General features: G+C 34.6%; 2 protein-coding genes across 2 annotated transcripts in view; one reads left to right on the top strand and one right to left on the bottom strand.

Moving 5' to 3' along the window:
* Window positions 1–12,553, top strand: part of LOC121424271 (G-protein coupled receptor-associated protein LMBRD2-like) — a 33,353-nt gene extending 20,800 nt beyond the window's left edge. Inside the window, exons 9-12 of the mRNA XM_041619899.1 lie at window positions 5,965–6,073; window positions 6,847–7,051; window positions 8,312–8,488; window positions 10,420–12,553. Coding sequence (XP_041475833.1) covers window positions 5,965–6,073; window positions 6,847–7,051; window positions 8,312–8,488; window positions 10,420–10,637 — 709 coding nt within the window. The 3' untranslated portion in view covers window positions 10,638–12,553. The remainder of the gene's footprint in view (window positions 1–5,964; window positions 6,074–6,846; window positions 7,052–8,311; window positions 8,489–10,419) is intronic.
* LOC121423924 lies at window positions 104–3,029 on the bottom strand. The gene is made up of 2 exons (XM_041619473.1): window positions 1,211–3,029; window positions 104–439 (listed from the first exon to the last, which is right to left on the bottom strand). Exons 1-2 carry the CDS (start codon window positions 1,373–1,375, stop codon window positions 125–127), a joined length of 480 nt encoding a protein of 159 aa, XP_041475407.1. The 5' UTR covers window positions 1,376–3,029; the 3' UTR covers window positions 104–124.
* Window positions 12,554–18,537: the final 5,984 nt, after the last annotated feature.

The following is an 18,537-nucleotide window of genomic DNA, read 5'->3' as shown; positions in this document are numbered from 1 at the left end:
TTATTTATTTTTTTATTATTATTATTATTAAAAGTTTCCTGAAAAGTGGCATCTCTGTCCAATGCTTTTAATCTAATCTTGTTTGATGTTTGGTGCTTCTGAATTTATTGTCGCTTTAGGGCCTTTAGGCCACCTTAAACCCTTTGTATGTTCCAAGTCTTTGCACACTACAAAATAAACACTTACCTAAACTCCAATAATGAAGTTGGCCAAGATGACCCAAAAGCATTGGGTCTCCTTGTCCTTGGTATCCACTTTGAATCTTCTCGATGAGGTTCCCCCTTTCAGTCATGGACTTACTACTGGTAACCACCCATATGTCCCTGTGGAGCATTCTCGCCATTGCCTGGATGATAACGTGGTCAGCCCAAATCCCATCCTTCTTCGATTCAGACAAAAACCTTTCGGTGACATGAGGTTTTAGTGGGTCATTTTCATCCTGAAAGAAATAGAAGCAACAACAATGACACCTCAAGTACAGGTGATGTATGCATAAGGAAATCGGAAATTAATTCCTAATTTGATCCAGAGAATTAAAAACCTGTGGAAATGTATACTGTATAGGTTAGGTACATGTAGGCCTACTAAAATGATGCACCTTCCAATTTTACAAGTTCACACTGTGTTTCTCTATCAGGGGTAGATATTTCTTATTATTTTTTTTTAATACGAAGTATAGTTTGGGGTTATGGTTGAAAATTAAGGGGTTTTATTTATCGAGTTGTACGAGCTATAAAAGCCATGTGGATCTTTTTGTCTGAAACCATAAATTGTTATAGAAAATTGCATAAAATTTACATTTTCGGGATGCTCCAAAAAATCTACCATAGAGTTATGTACATAGCTCTCTCTAGTGGGGCCATATTTAATTTCACTTTAAAATGCCTTTTAAATTAATCATGGTTAGGTTTTAGGTTGTTTACTAATGTCTGGAGTGAAAATGCTGCAATTTTCCAAGGATTGATGGAAAGTCATTCAAATCCACCAAAACAATATTATGGCTTTAAGTTATGCACACGCGGCACCACACACACCAAAAATCAGTCCTTTCATGTTGTTCTATTGTTACCACTGCTTCAACATACTCTCATTGTAAACAATCATTAAAATGTTAGAAGAGAAGCAGTAATGAAAATTAAGCCCCGATTTGTCGTTATTTATAAAAAAAAAGAAGATAAATCTGAATTGCTACTGACACAATCGCACTAACCACGTTAGCTAGAAAGGATACGACATCCGCTCTCAAGTTTGAAGCCGTTCTGCGCTTAGGTCCACATTCCATCCCAGGTCGACCCATTTGATCCAGTACACAGTAGTAAAAGCAGTTTCCATCGCCCGGCACATCCCGTCGTAGGACCATGTTGACGGCATCCATGTTTTGCAGCAAGCGTTGTTTGAAAATTTGGTATTCTGTATTTCTCCGATTCAACTCCAAAGCAGAAACTCTTAGAGCACATGTCAATGTTGCATCTGTACAATTGATTGGTAGATCATATATGGATGGATTAGATAAATGTCCACAATTAATGATAAAATTCAACAAGCTCACATTGTTAAAGTAACTTTGTAAGTATAATAAAGCGTTAGTGTATTTCGGATGGTTATTAATTCATCTTACTTCAAATATTATAAAGGGTAAGTTAGGCTATTTTGCAGGCGTTACACAGGGGACATGACATCAGGACGATAAACACATTTTCCACAACTTCAATTTCTAGACCTGTGTATTTAAATGCTATTTATTATACAGTTTCTTCATTTAAATCAAATATAAAAAATCATCCATTCTTATTATCTGCAATAATCATTATCCATCTTTACACATGGGACAAGAATAGTTTTGCATTTTCTAACGTCAATTTTGTTCAAAAATTAACTTTCGCCAGCCTAGAAATAACCTTGAACTTGCCCTCTAGCAAAATGATTTTAGCTTCAAAACGCACCTTCACCTCCTGAACACGCTCTCGCTCGTTTAACACCGACACTAGATTGTGCTAGACCAAAGTGAAAAAGGGTTTGTTGTTGAAATCGCTTCCGTGATTTCTTTGGTCTTGGATGCTAAGAAAAGAAAGAGTAATATACTGGGGTCAAACTCGAAGTGTATAGTAAATTGAAGCCAAAATGCACGGCATGATCTGAGTTTACATGGATGGATGTTGAATTTACGGCATAGTAAATGGTGGGGGCAAGGGGGCACCCCCCAACAGTGTTTACTAAAAGTGACATTATATGGCGGCCCAAGAATCTGTTGTTAAAATTGCTAAAAACTAAAAGCTCTTAGCTTCTAGGGGGCTTTCCCCTGCACCCCATCCATTGGGAATCCATGTGCTCCCCTTAATTAGGCCATAAATAAACCACTGGGAAGGATACACATGTAATATTTTAATGCTCTGGTCAAAAAATGGGGGATGCTTAAGTTTACTGATTGAAGTTGATACTTCATTCAAAGACCAAGCATGCATGTAAGTACGTGATGAAAGAAAGTGGGCAATTCCCGAAAGGCTGCCCCCTTCCCTCCATCAACACATTTATATTGGTAGAAAAAATGTTCTGCATCTAAAAGTAAAACATGCTCGGGCTACCGTGTGTATAAGAAGCAAAGTTATCCATGTATTAATAGTATCAAGAGGGAAAAGAAGACGGAAAAAAAAGAAAATCAAAATACCTGTGGCATATTGTCACTATAGTCGTCTCACTACTACTAGTAGTCTAGTACTCTGTAACTCTGTATTGCCTTGTTCTGAAACAGAAACAAAACGACAAAAGTATAATGCATATGTAGAGTTTCATTGCAGAACGCAATATATCCATTTTGGTTGATTTGAGATATTTCAGATTTAAGCTGCTGAAATATAAAGAAAATAATAAGAAAATTTGTAATACTTTTAATCATAACTGCAAAAAAATCCTTTATATAATGAGCAATGTTTCATTTGAAATATATTATTTTGTATTATCCGATGGAGTCCTTACTTGAGAAATGTCAAAAATTGCGCTTAATGCGTTTTGCGATGAAACTCTTCATATATTCATTCACTTATTTATAAATTAATTTAATTATTCATGCGTTTTCAATTTATTAAACTAAGACTTAGTATTAACTGATTTTAATTAAGTTCAGTTCATTTATTTCCACAAATATTGTTGAAAAACATACAAAGACTATCTGTAGATATATAAACATAATATAGATATATAAACCGAAAATCGTATGAGGCGAGTACATACTTCCATAAATAATGAAGCATTTGATAGAGATTGTCATAATAAATTGAGATAATGGTTGTGGGATTGAGCAGTAGGCCATTGGCCTTTCGAGGCTGATCCCAATCATAAGTTTACAAATGTCGTGTAACCACTTTTAAACGAAATGCAGCACTTTCTAACTAGAGATCAAGAAAAAGTTTGTCGAATTTACCACAAATATCTTGTGGGCTGGCTTAAACGCACTTGTTATTGCACATTGTTGATATTCCAAAATCCCAATTATAACCTAATTTAATAAGATCGTGTTTGAACTTTGGGGGAACTTTGAATTCGAATTTATTTTGTAACAGTCAAAATCAAATTAAATTAACTTTGCAACTTCACTACTCACTGTCTATATAGTCTATAGTTACATCTAATAATAGTAGATCTACTACTACTCTAGTAGTAGTAGACTGGTACAGTGGTACTAGTTTTGTTATGCTATTAAATAAGTAAAGTAGTACTAGATCTAACTAGTAAACTAGATGATAGGGCCAAGCCAATATCTGTGCTGTTTACGGTGTATGTTAACTACGACAACCCGAACGCCTATATAGCGCTCGGGGCGTCGGGCTCTCGCATGTGCCTGCCGGTCAGCGGTACGGTGGACCGTGGACGTATACTATTCAGTTAATCAGCAGTAGATCTAGACCTACTCGAGTCAAGTTAGATCTACACCATGAATTATTGCAACTTGTATGCTTGTAGAATTTGTTACAAATATGATTTAAACCTGACAGTGACTCATTCTCGTATGATTCCTAAACCTAAGGCTATTTAAAGTGCTTATGAAAGTAAATAAATAAGAGATTAAAATTTAAGATTAAACTTCAAAATTTTAAAGAGGGGTTTACATACCGTTCAAAAGTTACTTGCGTCGTCCACGCCATGTACTGTAGAGGTGTAACGTATTATAACATAATACACGTTCGTACGTACAGTGCAGTCAGCCCGGCCACAGGGCCGCGCCAGGCCGGGGTACGTGGTAAATCACGATTTTTTGTGTCATATTGCCATATATGTGTGTGTAATATTCAAATTTGAAATGCATATTTAGTAGACTTATAATTTGAAACTCTGAATAAAAACAATTTCATATCAAAGATAATCAAAAATATGATAATCCGTCAAAATATCAAAATGCGTGATTTTCGACAGTCTTTCAGATTTTACGCTAAAAATGACACTTTCACGCAAAAGTGCACTTGGCATCCGCCCGTACGCTATTCCTCAGTATTTTTGCAAGACTTTTAGCTGGGATGCAAGGAATTGACATATTGTACTATCCAATTAAAAACTCGCTTTATTATGGACTTTTACATGTAAATAAAAACTCGCTTTAGTATGTACTTATACATGTAATTATGTACATAATGTACGGTATTTTCAATTTTTCTTTCAAAATGCGCACCTGGTAAAATGCACATTGTCTCCTTTCGGATAACATAAAATGAGATATATACCATCTTACTTGAAAATTCTTTTAATATTTGTGGCACTAGGACATTTACTATACATTCGATGGATAAACGCATTTAAATCGAAGAATTTATGTTGCGTAAAAAAACTTCAAACTATTGATAGTTTTCACAAACTTTTATTTCGAGGAAATCGCTGTTTTATGTTTCCCTGTGCCATATATGTGTGTGTAATATTCAGATTTGAAATGCATATTTAGTAGACTTATAATTTGAAATTCTGAATAAAAATAATTTCATATCAAAGATAATCAAAAATATGATGATAATCCGTCAAAATATCAAAATGCGTGATTTTCGACAGTCTTTCAGATTTTACGCTAAAAATGACACTTTCACGCAAAAGTGCACTTGGCATCCGCCCGTACGCTATTCCTCAGTATTTTTGCAAGACTTTTAGCTGGGATGCAAGGAATTGACATATTGTGCTATCCAATTAAAAACTCGCTTTATTATGGACTTTTACATGTAAATAAAAACTCGCTTTAGTATGTACTTATACATGTAATTATGTACATAATGTACGGTATTTTCAATTTTTCTTTCAAAATGCGCACCTGGTAAAATGCACATTGTCTCCTTTCGGATAACATAAAATGAGATATCTACCATCTTACTTGAAAATTCTTTTGATATTTGTGGCACTAGGACATTTACTATACATTCGATGGATAAACGCATTTAAATCGAAGAATTTATGTTGCGTAAAAAAACTTCAAACTATTGATAGTTTTCACAAACTTTTATTTCGAGGAAATCGCTGTTTTATGTTTCCCTGTGCCATATATGTGTGTGTAATATTCAGATTTGAAATGCATATTTAGTAGACTTATAATTTGAAATTCTGAATAAAAATAATTTCATATCAAAGATAATAAAAAAATATGATGATAATCCGTCAAAATATCAAAATGCGTGATTTTCGACAGTCTTTCAGATTTTACGCTAAAAATGACACTTTCACGCAAAATTGCGCTTGGCATCCGGCCGTACGCTATTCCTGGGCATTTTTGCAAAACTTTTAGCTGGGATGCCAAGCATTAGCAAGCATTAACAAATTTTGCCGTCCAAAGTATAAAAAATCGTTTTGGCCGGTCTACTATTAGGCGAGTAAGCTCTTGTCTGAAGAATCCTGCAGAAACCAGTATGCAAAAGCTAACAAGATCAAAACAAAATTGAGTGTGAAAAGATGAAAGTTTGTTTATTGTTATCCATGTTTCTTTCTTTTCTTTGTCAGGATGTTGTGCCGGTTGACTCCTCCTCTTTGTCTGAATTTCTTGGGTATGATCCATCTTGATGATCATGTGACTGGGCAGGAAGATCTGGTTGAGACATCTTATACTCTGGTGAGTTTACACCAAGCTGCCAGTCAATAATCTGGGATTATCTCATACTTGAGGATAATGTCTCCAGACTGTAGATCAAAAGGTTCAGGGATTGGTTTCTGCCTTGGCACTATGTCCTTTGGCAAGTCATTGATCTACATTAGCCACACTGGACCCAGGTGGGTGTTTCATAAAGCTGTTTGTAGAATGACTGTATGCAAGACTGGTGACCCTGACTTGTGTCATCCCCATGTAGCTGACTGAGCACCTGAGAACATGCACCAGTCATTTGTAAAGTCATTTGTAATTCTCAAAAGGTCTTGTGGAACACTAGCCAGGTGAGGTATACGTAGAAATGATAAAAAGCGCCCGATCGGCAACTTTGTGAAATTTGGGGTCGTCAAAGTATGCTGTGCTTCGAAACATTTGTATTGAATGTTATATTAAAGTTGCATAATATTATTGAAATAAGTCAAAGCATTTTTTAGAACAAATTATGTGCACAGCATGTGTCAAATTTCTCCTACCTTGAACAGATTTCTGTAGCACAGATTTGAACAGATTTCTGTAGATTATCAATAGACAAAGACATTGGGACTTGTATTTGTTTTTGCTTTGACATCTTCATTATAATTGTATTTGTTTTTGCTTTGACATTTTCATTATAATTGTATATGTTTGTTTCTTAGTCTCTTGGTCTGTCTTAGTATTTCTTTGTGTTTTGCATGTTGTACTATATGGATCATGAATCAAGACGCTCGATCCCTCATCTTCATCTTGTTCATATCTCCCAGATCATGGGGCGTCACATCGACGTGCTCCCCTTCATGGCATCTGGCTTCTACATCTACTACCCAATCCTGGTTGCTTTACTCTGCCTAGCTACTTACTTTGACCTTGGCAGCCGGTGTCTGTCTTGCCTTGGCTTCCAGCAGTTTGTGGGTGATGATGACATGACCAAAGATCTGGTAGATGAGGGGAGGGAGCTAATGAAAAGAGGTGAGTTTAGGATACATGTAAATATCTCTGTAGATTACCGTAAGAGAGCTGCCATCTGGTACTGATTTTCAGCAGTCATTACTGAAAAATGAAAAGAATACTGTTTGTTTCATGTAAAATACTGTTTCCTTAAGTTTCAGTTTTATGTGTTGTCTGATGTCATATCTTTGAAGAAATGATATCTTCACCCAAATACTGATTTCAGCTTGTAAAATACTGAAAAGTTATTCTTCTGTACTTTGGCCAAAGGAAGCAAGTTACAACAGCATCATTTGTTGTAAATGAGCAATGTGTGTTCGCCTTGTACATACGCGACAATGCAATTTAACAGCATATTTTCTTCAATATCTTTCCATAGAACGATCATTTCTTTCCCAAATTTTGCCTGAACGTGCAACATTCAAAGGGTGTTTCAGAAACAGCAGTGACTCAAATTTGACCAATGTTTCACTTGCTTCCTTTTGCAAAAGTCTGCAGTATTGTTTAGGTTGGCAGCTCTGCCTTCAGTTCAAAGAGTAGTGGTGATATGGTGTAAAGCTGTTGATGATTATCTGGCATCAAGGTTATTGATTTGCAAATTTAAAGTCCTCTCAACATTGCTTACATGTACTTTTGAGTTCAAGACTTTCTTTAAGTTGTGGGCAGGTCCAAGCAAGGTTTCCTGTTATATAATTTCAATGGACTTTTTTATTCTTAGATTAGCTAAGATTATATTTATAGTAACTATAAACAAGATCAAGAACAATTATAATATAGCGTATTTTTAAAGTGCACATTTCCACCTTGTTAGGTGCTGAAGACACTCCTATATTACCCCAGCTAAGCTAGTCTATCGATTCCGATGCTCACATATATTATCATCATAAGTAGAAGTAGTAGCGGTAGTAGTGATAGCAGAATTGTAATACAAGAAAATAAATTTGTTTTTAGCTTGTATTTGAATACTTGCAACGAAGAACATGAATGGATGTTGCTATAGAGACTATTGCAGATACTGAGACCAGTGAAACTTCACCTTTCTTGGAGTTCATTTTAAGAATTTGTATGCGAAAAGGGTCTGTTGTAGAGCATAGTGTTTTTGTGGGATTGTTTGACCGGAGAAAACCACTAAAGGGTTGTGGTGTCGGGTTATATATGGACATGTGAACAATTGCGGACGGATACCAGGCGAAGCTCTATGAACAGTGTTGACATCTGATCATATTTTCTGGCTGTTTGAAATGATACGAGCTGCCTGATTCTGATTCTGAACTTGCATAGAGAAAAGAAAGAGGGAGCGAGCTGCCCACAGCGAGGAGAGGAAGAAAACCTTTTCAAAGTTCAATTTACAAGACAACGCCGAAGCAAACCGCAATAGCCGCCGCTTCAATAACCGAGGGGGATCAGGGACGGACAGTGACACGGGACACAGCAATTACAGCTCGTCATCGACAAAAGGTTGGTATCTTTTTGGTTCTTAGCTGATTTTAGATTGTATCGAGTAGTGAATTAGGCGTTTTGATGAAGCATGATAGATTGATTAGAGATATATACATGTATGTACACAGCTTAGGGTCCAGGTCAATTTTGCACTATGGACAACTTAGCCCCGCCAAAAATTAGGTGCTGAGTTGTCCAGTAGGGTATGAATCGATCATGCAACAATCAAAGGTCAGGGCTCCGTTTCACTAAGGGTAGCGATTAATTGCTGAATGAAATGGCCTATCAAAACCAGTGTTGCAAATGGGTTATGCTCAGTATACTTGACTAGGAACCAATCAGAATTGTACGCAGCAAGAAACAGCTAAATTCAATCGTGAACATGGTTCCCACCACATCTTAGAAATTGTTGAATTATTTCCTTGGGGTAAAAAACCAAGTATGGTAATATTAAAAATAAAATACTATATGACTAACCGATAGAAGTTTTAGTAGAAAACATTGCAATTACATTTGCATGCAATACAAAAATTTGTCAACAAAATAGTAATCCAGTCCATGATCGATTCATACCCCTTTGTACAACTTGGCACCTATTTTTATGACGGGGCTGAGTTGGCACCCATTGTTCCCCGCAGCCCATACCTTTGCTCTTTCTCTTCTATAGAATGTACATGTAGGCCCGTTTTGGAAAGACAGTAAGAAATTTATCCATAATGTGCTGCACTCGACCCAGGTGAGGTGAATGAGTACCCGGCAAGATTAAAGATTATATCCTTGAATGCACTGAGCACCGGTGAAAGTAAGCCTGAGCTAAAGCGGGGGTAATGATAGTAGCGCTTTGTATCCTCAGGCAAAAAGCGCTTTATAAATCCAGCTATTATTATTATTATTGATGGAAAATCATAGACTCCTGGTTCGTGAACCACCTTATGTTATGTACTTAGCTGGAATGAAGTTTCATACTCTGTCTATTGCAGAACTTTAAATGACTTTTGATGCTCAATATAATCATTTATACATGTAATACATGTAGAATCTGAGTGTTTTTTTTTTGGGCGGGGGGGGGGGAGGGGGTGGATGATGATTTCTTTTTAAAGAGTGTATGTGACATGTGACGTTTCAATGCCAAAAAAAGAAGTACTCAATACTAATGTTCATCTTTTGGCATTAATCTTACATTGCCATCCAACTGAATATTTTCTATATATACCTGTCCCCTCTTTCAAATTTATGTTCTTGTTAAAAAACAAAGAGCTGAATATTAGTTGAGATCATAATACGTAGCATTTGGTTGTGATACAATATGAAAGAGCCTTGTGGAGAAGATGAAAATAAACTCTTATTTATGTCCCCCCCCCCCCTCTTTCACACACTGCTAAATTCACAAGACATATAAACACACCTGAAAACTGAAGTGAGCATTTTTTTTTCATTGTGAATGAGCCTTCTATTGAAGTTAGGTATGAACTCTTATTAACCCATGCCTTCTACCCTCTTTCACACACAGCTAACTTCACAAGACACAACAAAGCTGTAGACAAAACAATTTCACAATACAGAGCATTAGGCATTGATACATTTACAATGCACATTGTGAATGAGCCTAGTGTTGGATTTTAAAATAAAATCAATCCTTCATGCCTTCTGCCCTCTTTCACACATGGCAATATTCACAAAACACAACAGGGCTGTATACAAAACAATGTCACAATATAGAGCATTTTGTTTTAATACATTGTGAATGAGCCTTGTGTAAAAGTTGGAAACAAACTTATTAATTTGTGCCTCGTGCCCTCTTTTACACACAGCAAAATTCTGTAGACAAAAAAAAACACAGCTGAAAACTGAAGTGAGCATTTGTTTTTATAACATTGTGAATGAACCTTGTGTTGAAGTCAGGAATGAATTCGTATTAACCTGTACCTTCTGCCCTCTGTCACACACAGCTAAATTCACAAGACACAAAAACCGAGCTGAAGACAAAGTTGAGATCATGAGGGATGAAGAACCAGTGGATTATAACGAGGAAAATGCCTCCCAGTTTGTGGATCAGCTCGATGAGTATTCCAGAGGTAAGGCAAGCAATGGCAGAGTAGGACCCCCTAGGCGTGGACCAAACTTCAGCTCTAATACGAAACCTAAGAATATATTTGATGACGTTTAAAATATTGTCCAGGTATAATCCAGCCCTCTGTTAATACAAGTAGGCTATTATACTAGATTGAGTAGCCATTCTATGGATAATTTTTTTCCAATATTGAAATCAAAGAGAAAAAAAGCTGTAATACCCTTTTGCTAATTGTAGGTATCATTGCCAGAAAAATATTGTTATTTTTCTTCTGCCTGTAAGAAAATAAGATGAGTATTATGTTACCCTTTAATAGGTAGTGCCGTTAGATAATCACTTGACTATGATAGAACGAGCAACTTTTTATGCGCATAGATTGTTATTAGCCTAAACAGGGTAAACTTTGTTATTGACTTAAGGATAAGATTAAAAAAGAAAGAATGTCTTGTTTTAGTTCTGCTTTGCAAACCCTTCACTCGAGGTAAGGGGTCTGAATATAAAGCCTACAGTATCTTGTGTACCCAATGCCCTTTCACCCCGGCAGGTTTTATAATGCTAGTCTTTGTGTGAAGACCCACTTGTTGATAAATGTTTCAATCAAGGTCTCTGCTTCCAGACTAGCTATCACCATGCCATTGTTACATTCATCTGTTCTATCCGGTATCGTGTCATAAGTATTCTTGTCCATTAATTTGAATATGATTGTTGATCCTAAATAGGTCTGAATTGGATTTCATTTGTGCCACTTGACTTGTATCACAGTATATTTTTTTTAAAGATTATCCAAAAACATCTCTATGAACTGCCAAATACTCTAATCAGAAAGAGACTAGGCTTTCTTTAAAAGGATTTCAAGAGTGGTCAGGGGATGATGACTCTTTTCTAATGATGAGGGCCTTGTTTCACAAAACTTTTCATGATAACAAATTCATTCAGTATCAATGTCAACCATGAGAGTTTCTATGGTTGACTGTTTTGTATAAATTTTTAGTAATCCCATTTTCAAATGTCCACAACTTTCTATTCCCTGTCTTATTTCGTTCAAACTTTCACCATCCTACTATGATATTGTTTTGCTTTCATACAATCAGTTTCCTGCTGATGATGGTTTTCCCTTTTGAAAATGGTTGCGGAAATACCACAAACATATTGTAGATTCATAGAAATCTGTAGTACATGATAGGTATGGATTCTTGCTACTTGTCACATGACAATCTTGGCTTTCGTGCAATTACCTGCAAACTGTCAAGTTGTGAATGTAAAAGGAGACTTTTCTAACTATGCTTGCTTGTCATGGTCATTTGTTTTCTTTGAAGTATAAAGTCTTGTTCATATATGACATGAGGAATCCCCCCTTGTTGATTCAAATGGGGAAAAACCCCTCTTCATTCAAAGGTCATACTTCTTAATTTCATTCCTTGAAAAATATACTTTTGTTTGAAAAAGGCTAATCCTGCTTCTTTGTTAGTTCTACATGTAACTTGCATCCCTATTTAGTGTCAAATAGTGAACATTCAATTCAATTGGAAAAAACCCTTTTTCAGTCAAAAGAAATACTTCTTAATTTCATTCCTTGAAAAACAGACTTTTGTTAAGAAAATGCTCATCCTGTTTTGTTAGTTCTAACTTCTACATGTAACTTGCATCCCTTTTTAGTGAAAATGCAATTCAACTGGGAACACCCCTCTTTTCAGTCAAAAGTATGTGTAATATTCTTAATTTCATTCCTTGAAAAACAAACTTTTCTAAAGAAAATGTTTATTCTGCTTTTTCTACATGTAACTTGCATCCCTGTTTAGTGAACATGTAATTCAATTGGAAACACCCCCCTTTTATTAAAGTCAAAAGCAATACTTCTTAATTTCATTCCTTGAATAAGAAAATACTCATCCTGCTTTTTTAATTTATTTTTAGTTCTACATGTAACTTGATACATCCTTGTTGAGTGAACATGCATAAATGTGCATCTGTATTAATGAACATGCATTATTCAATATATTACCTTGAACTAAGGGAGTAGTTTGTCCAGAGAATTTGTATCAGGTATTTAAAAAAAAGAAAAATTACTGCCTAAATCTGCAACATGGATAAGCTTTAACACCGTGATTAGTGAGGATTTTCCAGGGCTCGTTTATGAGTTTCCAGGGCCCAAAAGAACATTTTGGGGGCAAAAAGTTTCACGAGCCACTGCAAATTTGTTTCCCTGCATTGTTTGATATTGTGATATTATAAGAATTTAGTTGGTTTAAATGGAATTTGAGGGTGAAAATGATATGATTTGATCAGATAATGTCAAATCGATGAACAAAAACACTGAAAAATTCATCAAAATTGGACAAGGAATAACAAGGTTATAAATGACATTTAAAGTATTGCATTTTCTTGGTGAAACAGTTGTATTCATGTCCTTATGAATTTATGATCAGACTGATGTCGTATGTAGTAGTATCCACTTATTCTTTTGTATTTCATTATATTAAATAATTATATTTCTTCAACTTGTTTCCTCCTGGAATGAAAAACAAAATGGGAGTAATGTGCAAGATAATCATTGTTACCACAAGGGAGACATATGATACTCACATGTACCAGTAACTTAAATGATTGTGATTTTATGTAATAACATCAGAAAAATGAAAGTGGGGACGTGATTTTGACATCAGACCACCTACTGAATATTCATAGTGGCATGCATGTTCCTAAAATTTAAAATTCTTTGTTATTAGATTTTGATTGAATTTTCATTGATTTGCTTGGTGAATTGTACTCTAATTACTTATTTTCAGCCCCCAGTCTTAGGGTTATAACCCCATGAATACAGAATGTGGCAACTAATTCATCCAGAATCCTCTTTTTTTTCCTTACTTTCCATTGATTTTATGGTGAAAATTTTGGTGCGTTTTTTTGCAGAAGTTTATTATGGCATGTTGGAGCAGGCTTTTTACCAATAAAAAAAAAGCAGATTACTTTTGATGGCCTCAGCTTCAGATTTGTTCCTTGCATTGGTTTCTGTATCAAACCTGGAGGCATTTCCTTGTGAGTTGTTTGCATCAACTAAATCTGTCAGCAATTCCATAAAATATATATGTCCGACCCCCTATATGTGAGACCTTCATGAAATTTTCTGTCACTGCTTTCTTGTTCTTTTTGACAGTCTGTATTGTTCTCAAAGGTCCATGACTTAGCCAGTTTATGAAGTGAAGGACATGAGAGAAAAATGGGGTTGGACGTACAAAAAGGTTGATCATTTTCTGGAATTGCCCATCTTTTTTTAGTTTTGATATAGTTTAACATGTGAGGATCATCTATACTGAAGAAAAAAACACACAAACAGTGTCCTTTTAGAGGGAAAACTTAGGGGTGTGTTAATAGCAGAGGCTATGTTTTTTTTTGATATGTGGTATAAAGATGTACATTATTTGGAAAAAGAGTTAATGTACGTGTATTATGTATACAAGATATGAAATGAGTATAATCCCCCCTTTTAATAGTGGATCTGCAAATCTCTTCAAAATATCAAAATAACAGGGGGTCTTATTAATTATGTCATACTAGTATGATACAGATACAAATTACAATTCCTCCATTATTTCACATGTACTGTATTCTTTTGTGATGATCATAATGATAATTTGAAAATTGATAAAGCACAGCTATTGTTTTTATTGTAATGGCTGTTGTTTTTTACAATTTATATATCTGTCAACTGCCTTTCCTTTGTAAATTGTCGTTTTAAATACCCTGCAAGGACAATATTCATGTAACCTAAACAGGGAAATATTGAGATCTTTATAGATATCAATTATATTTCCTGGTTTAACCAACTAGGTTGCCCTGGAACGGTGTTCCATTTGGGCTAATGAATTGAAAATCCTACTACAGGTAATAGTCTACTATTAATTAGCATCTATTTGCATAATATTTTGCACATTTCATGATAGACAAAGCAACCCTTTTTGGCCCCTCTTCATTCATTTTCTTCTGACTTTTCTGATAAAAGGAAAATCTCTGCATAACCTGCTTTACTGCACTACCTTAACAGTATTTGACATATAGATATAGCATATGAATTTAAGTATCATTTTTTGTATCATTTGTAGGTATACATGTATATAATATAATTATATTTCCTTGTGCAAGGAAATCATCTGCAGCATTGTTGGGGCTTAAATTCAAGGTATGGTGAAATGTCATAATTACATTTATCTGTGGAATAATTATTTTATTCATTATATTCTGGTAGAGGTGCTGAAGAACAGTGCAATTTTAAAATAGATTATTTTGTTTCTCATTTTATTATTAATACTCCTTTTGAAATTCTTCTGGGTTATTTATATGAATATATAATATATATTTACATGATGTACGTCACAAATGTTCATCTTATTTGTATGAAAATTGTTAAGTTGTAGTATTAAAGAGAAAGTTTGAAGCCTTATTTTGAAACTGTTTTTATTACGGAATTATTTACAATAGTGACATGATGATGTAAATATTAACAAAATGATTAACCCTATTGTAGTAGATTGAAGAGATATCTTTTTCTTTCTTTCTTTCTTCTTTCTTTTTTCTTTCTTTCTTTCTTTCTTTCTTTCTTTCTTTTTTCTTCTTTTTCTTTCTTTCTTTCTTTCTTTCTTTCTTCCTTCCTTTCTTTCTTTTTTCTTTCTTTCTTATTTATTAATTAAAGAAGTATTTCCTTTTTTGCATTCCATATCATTAGCCAATTAATGTATTAACTTTAGATGTGTATGGCTAACTCAGTTGACATTGAACCGAGTGAAAAGCATGATGAAGTTAAAGTTTTCCCTGATTGTGCTGTATTCCGTATATGAAAAAAAAACACATGAAGGTAATGTATATATTGAAAACGCTATACAGTTTTTGTAAAAATGGCCAGCAGGGATGAAAAGTATTCATATAAAAAGTATAAAATGTTGAAGTGATAAAACAAGGGCAAAACAAATTATGTGCATTAATATTGTTGCTGAGCATTTTTTCTATTTACTTGTGTATGATTTTATGGAACAGTACTTTTATGTGATGTTGTAGAAAAAAATGCTGGTATGTGTCCCACAAAACAATCGATCCCGTTTTGAGAGATAGATTTCACAATTATTAAATATGTTTTTACTATAAATTTGATACAATGCGAAGGGTGGAATCTCATAAAGACCAACAGCTCAATAAATTGTTCACACATGATATATTACAAACAATAAATATTGAAGTATATCACAAATGACTTTTGCAGAAAGAGTGACACTCTGAATCCACTCTCATAAATTCAGGGATCAGTGAGAGAAACTTAACATAGAAATTAGAATACATAAGAAATGCTGATAAGCCAACCGTCGAATAAGCATGTTTATGGTATCACGAACCAATCTTGTAAAATTTTTCTGCGCCACCTGATTTTGACATTAAAATTCAAACTAGTATTGCTCATTAATGTGTTAATTGCTTGTCTCATATTAGGTACCGAAATATAGAGGGATAACCAAATTTTATGAAGATGTAAATGAAATATCAAAACATTTGCATTTGCAGAAAAAAGACTCGGCAATCCCGGTTTCCTTTTTTTTTGAGGGATGTACTTTAACGACGTGAATTACTGTGATGGTGATGTGTCAGTTGTGAGACATTTAAATGTATGGATGTCATGTGTGGTAGAATTTTATAACAGACTGCCTACATGACTTGTTAATACATAATTTATTTTAAGGTAGGTCCATTTGCAATTAAAGTTATTATTAAAAAAGGGATCAAAACCTTAACTACAGCTATGGAAGAAGAAATAGAATAATTATTGTTTTTTGTGAATGGTTGAAAACTGATAATTCATGCATTGTACCCTGCTGCTTTATCTGTTCAAATACGTATAGGTTTCTGGCTTAAAATGATTCTTAACATGAAGTTTAAAAACAAGGAGGAATTTTTTTCAAGGTAAAATTTAAGAACCAAGGAATGAAATATAAATGCACCTCTTTATCATTTAAAATGGCAGTTTGTTCAAAATCATTCATATTCTGGAACCAAATGTGAAATTAGTGACATAAATCATTTTCGAAGAAAGAGGCCCATCTCCAAAATTCAAAGTCAAAGAAGTATAGGATCAAGAATGAAAGCATGTTAACCTGAAAACGACGGGGGGGGGGGGGGATCATGATGCCCCCCTCAACACTCCGCGCGATATTTCCGAAACGCGAAAAGATAATGTCGCAAAATGGCCCTTTTCTTGGCTTTCGCAATTTTTCCTTGTGAAAACCTTTAAATCAGAGTACAAAGATGACATCTGGAAAAAAAGGAGAAAATTTGAAGTGATATTAGGTGTAAAATATGCATATTTTAATCATAATAAATAATTATTTTCAGATTTTTTTAAATAAAAAGAATGTGCGCGCCAAATTTGGCGCGATCGCACGAACGGCGGCCGAGATCAGAAGGGGGGAAGGGTTGGCATCATGCCCCCCAGTCCTCAAATACACCTTTATAGCCAATAGAGACTGTTTTCTTGAAAGGCGTGCATTGCATTTTTATTTTTATTGTATTGGAAACACCAATCCAAACTCCTAATTTTTTAATGTGTATTTTATTGCGTTTTAAGTTTTCATTTCCTTATTTCAGTATGCTGTTTAAACAGATCTAAATATCCATATTAGGGATGGAAATTTGATGGAAGATGTGGAAGTGCTAAAGTTAATGGATTTTTGTTTTCAAATTGACATGTTGGAAAAGGTCTGTCTACTTTGGTTCTAAACAAAAAAGTGTTTACCTTGCCGAGTTTGCATTTTGTGAAATTTTATCTAAAACCTTGTTTAAGAATTTAATTTGATAATTATTAAGTACCCGGTATGTGTACCAAGATACCACTCTGGAATGCAAGGTCAGGGAAATACGTATTTTGCTAAATATTAAACAAGAGCACACAGAAAAAAAACGAGAAAAGTATGACTTTTAAATGGTTGTGATCACTTCAAGTTCATGTACATACTGTCTGTATTTGAATTTTCAGGCAGCCTGGGCTAAATGTATATCGTCAATGTTATGTTATGGGGACTACCCCATTTGTTCTAATACAGAAAATGCCATCTCGTTTTAAAGTTTTACTGAGAATCTTATTTTTGTTTTAGGACATACTTATCTAGGTTCCTTATATAGTGTATTGCCCGAGGTAGAATTGTCTACAGGAGAGAACTATAAACTCCTGATAAACAGAGAGTTGTCCCTCCCACTTTTGAAAATCTATCCAACTTGAAGTTAAATAGTCTTCACGATTTCACATTTTAAATGACCACAACTATTCTTTCGTATTTCTTTCGAACTTGTATTTATTATTTTTCTTTCAAACCTCCTGATCATAACTTTGTTTTCCCCCACAATGTCTAGTTTCTCGTGAATCAATACCATTTGCTTTGGAATCAAGCGAAACATGAAAAATAGTAGTATACATTGACCTGGATATAGTTTCATATTCTATTTACACAATTTCCAGTGTGTTTGTGTGTCACTCATAGTATTTGTTGTACAGTGTATTCGTTTTGTGGATAGTTATTACGTGGGATACATAAATGGTAATGAAGTGCAAATAAATTGCATTACTCTCGGTATTTGCTGAAAAAATGTACTCATTTTTTTGTATTACCTTATAGAAATTAATGATATAGCCAATATGCTAGGTATTAATTTGTCATTTTTAAAAATGTAAAGGTATAATTAAATCCATCCTTTAGTCAATATACTCTTTTAGAAGGTTAAAAACCCCCCACTATTTTTGTCTCACCTGCGAAGCAAAGTGAGACTATAGGCGCCGCTTTTCCGACGGCGGCGGCGGCGGCGGCGGCGTCAACATCAAATCTTAACCTGAGGTTAAGTTTTTGAAATGATGTCATAACTTAGAAAGTATATGGACCTAGTTCATAAAACTTGGCCATAAGGTTAATCAAGTATTACTGAACATCCTATTTGAGTTTCATGTCACATGACCAAGGTCAAAGGT

Source organism: Lytechinus variegatus, chromosome 11, assembly GCF_018143015.1.
Source record: "Lytechinus variegatus isolate NC3 chromosome 11, Lvar_3.0, whole genome shotgun sequence".
In the NCBI taxonomy this organism is placed as follows: domain Eukaryota; kingdom Metazoa; phylum Echinodermata; class Echinoidea; order Temnopleuroida; family Toxopneustidae; genus Lytechinus; species Lytechinus variegatus.
The sequence above is the reverse complement of the archived record's forward strand: the minus strand, read 5'-3'. Positions and strand labels throughout refer to the sequence as shown.